General features: G+C 53.9%; 1 protein-coding gene across 1 annotated transcript in view; it reads right to left on the bottom strand.

The window, feature by feature from the left end:
• Positions 1-239: 239 nt before the first annotated feature.
• LOC119588665 overlaps positions 240-560 on the bottom strand; it is a gene marked incomplete in the record, with an annotated part of 53,301 nt that continues 52,980 nt past the window's right edge. Inside the window, 1 exon segment of the mRNA XM_037937301.1 lies at positions 240-379. Coding sequence (XP_037793229.1) covers positions 341-379 — 39 coding nt within the window.

The following is a 560-nucleotide window of genomic DNA, read 5'->3' as shown; positions in this document are numbered from 1 at the left end:
AATAAATAAATCATCAGTAGAACACATCACACGAGAGACCTCTGAAAATCAAGCGCAGACCCGATTCTCTTATTTGGCACTTTCGAAGCTTTTCACGAGCATGTGTCCCACAAGCACTTAGTCTCCTTGAGCTTACCTTCTTCATGAGCGACCTGGAGCGCCGCTCGCCGCCGGGAGAGCTGAACAGCGTCATGGCGAATCCTTTACCATCGTCCTACGAAAGACGCACTTAACGCACTTGGGAGACTTGGTGAGCACTTGTCCTGCTCGACCTTGGCACGCAAACCGATGTTCAAAGGGCCTTTCCGACTATTTGGTATTCACACTTTGGGTTCATTTGTTAGCGCTGATCGACATGCCCGTTGCCGGTCCGATCACGCTGCCGCCTCACCTGCGCGCGGGGGACATTAAAAAGATGACTCACGGTTACTTCGAAGCGCGCACCGTCAGCGGAACACAATGCACGCGCCAGCGCAGCCGCTATATTAGCGCCGCTGAGTAATGCCAATGGGCTGACGCTGACGGTCGCCCCCCTCCCCCCTAACTTTCCTGAGATGGTA

Source organism: Penaeus monodon, chromosome 24 (assembly GCF_015228065.2).
Source record: "Penaeus monodon isolate SGIC_2016 chromosome 24, NSTDA_Pmon_1, whole genome shotgun sequence".
Classification (NCBI taxonomy): Eukaryota; Metazoa; Arthropoda; class Malacostraca; order Decapoda; family Penaeidae; genus Penaeus; species Penaeus monodon.
The sequence above is the reverse complement of the archived record's forward strand: the minus strand, read 5'-3'. Positions and strand labels throughout refer to the sequence as shown.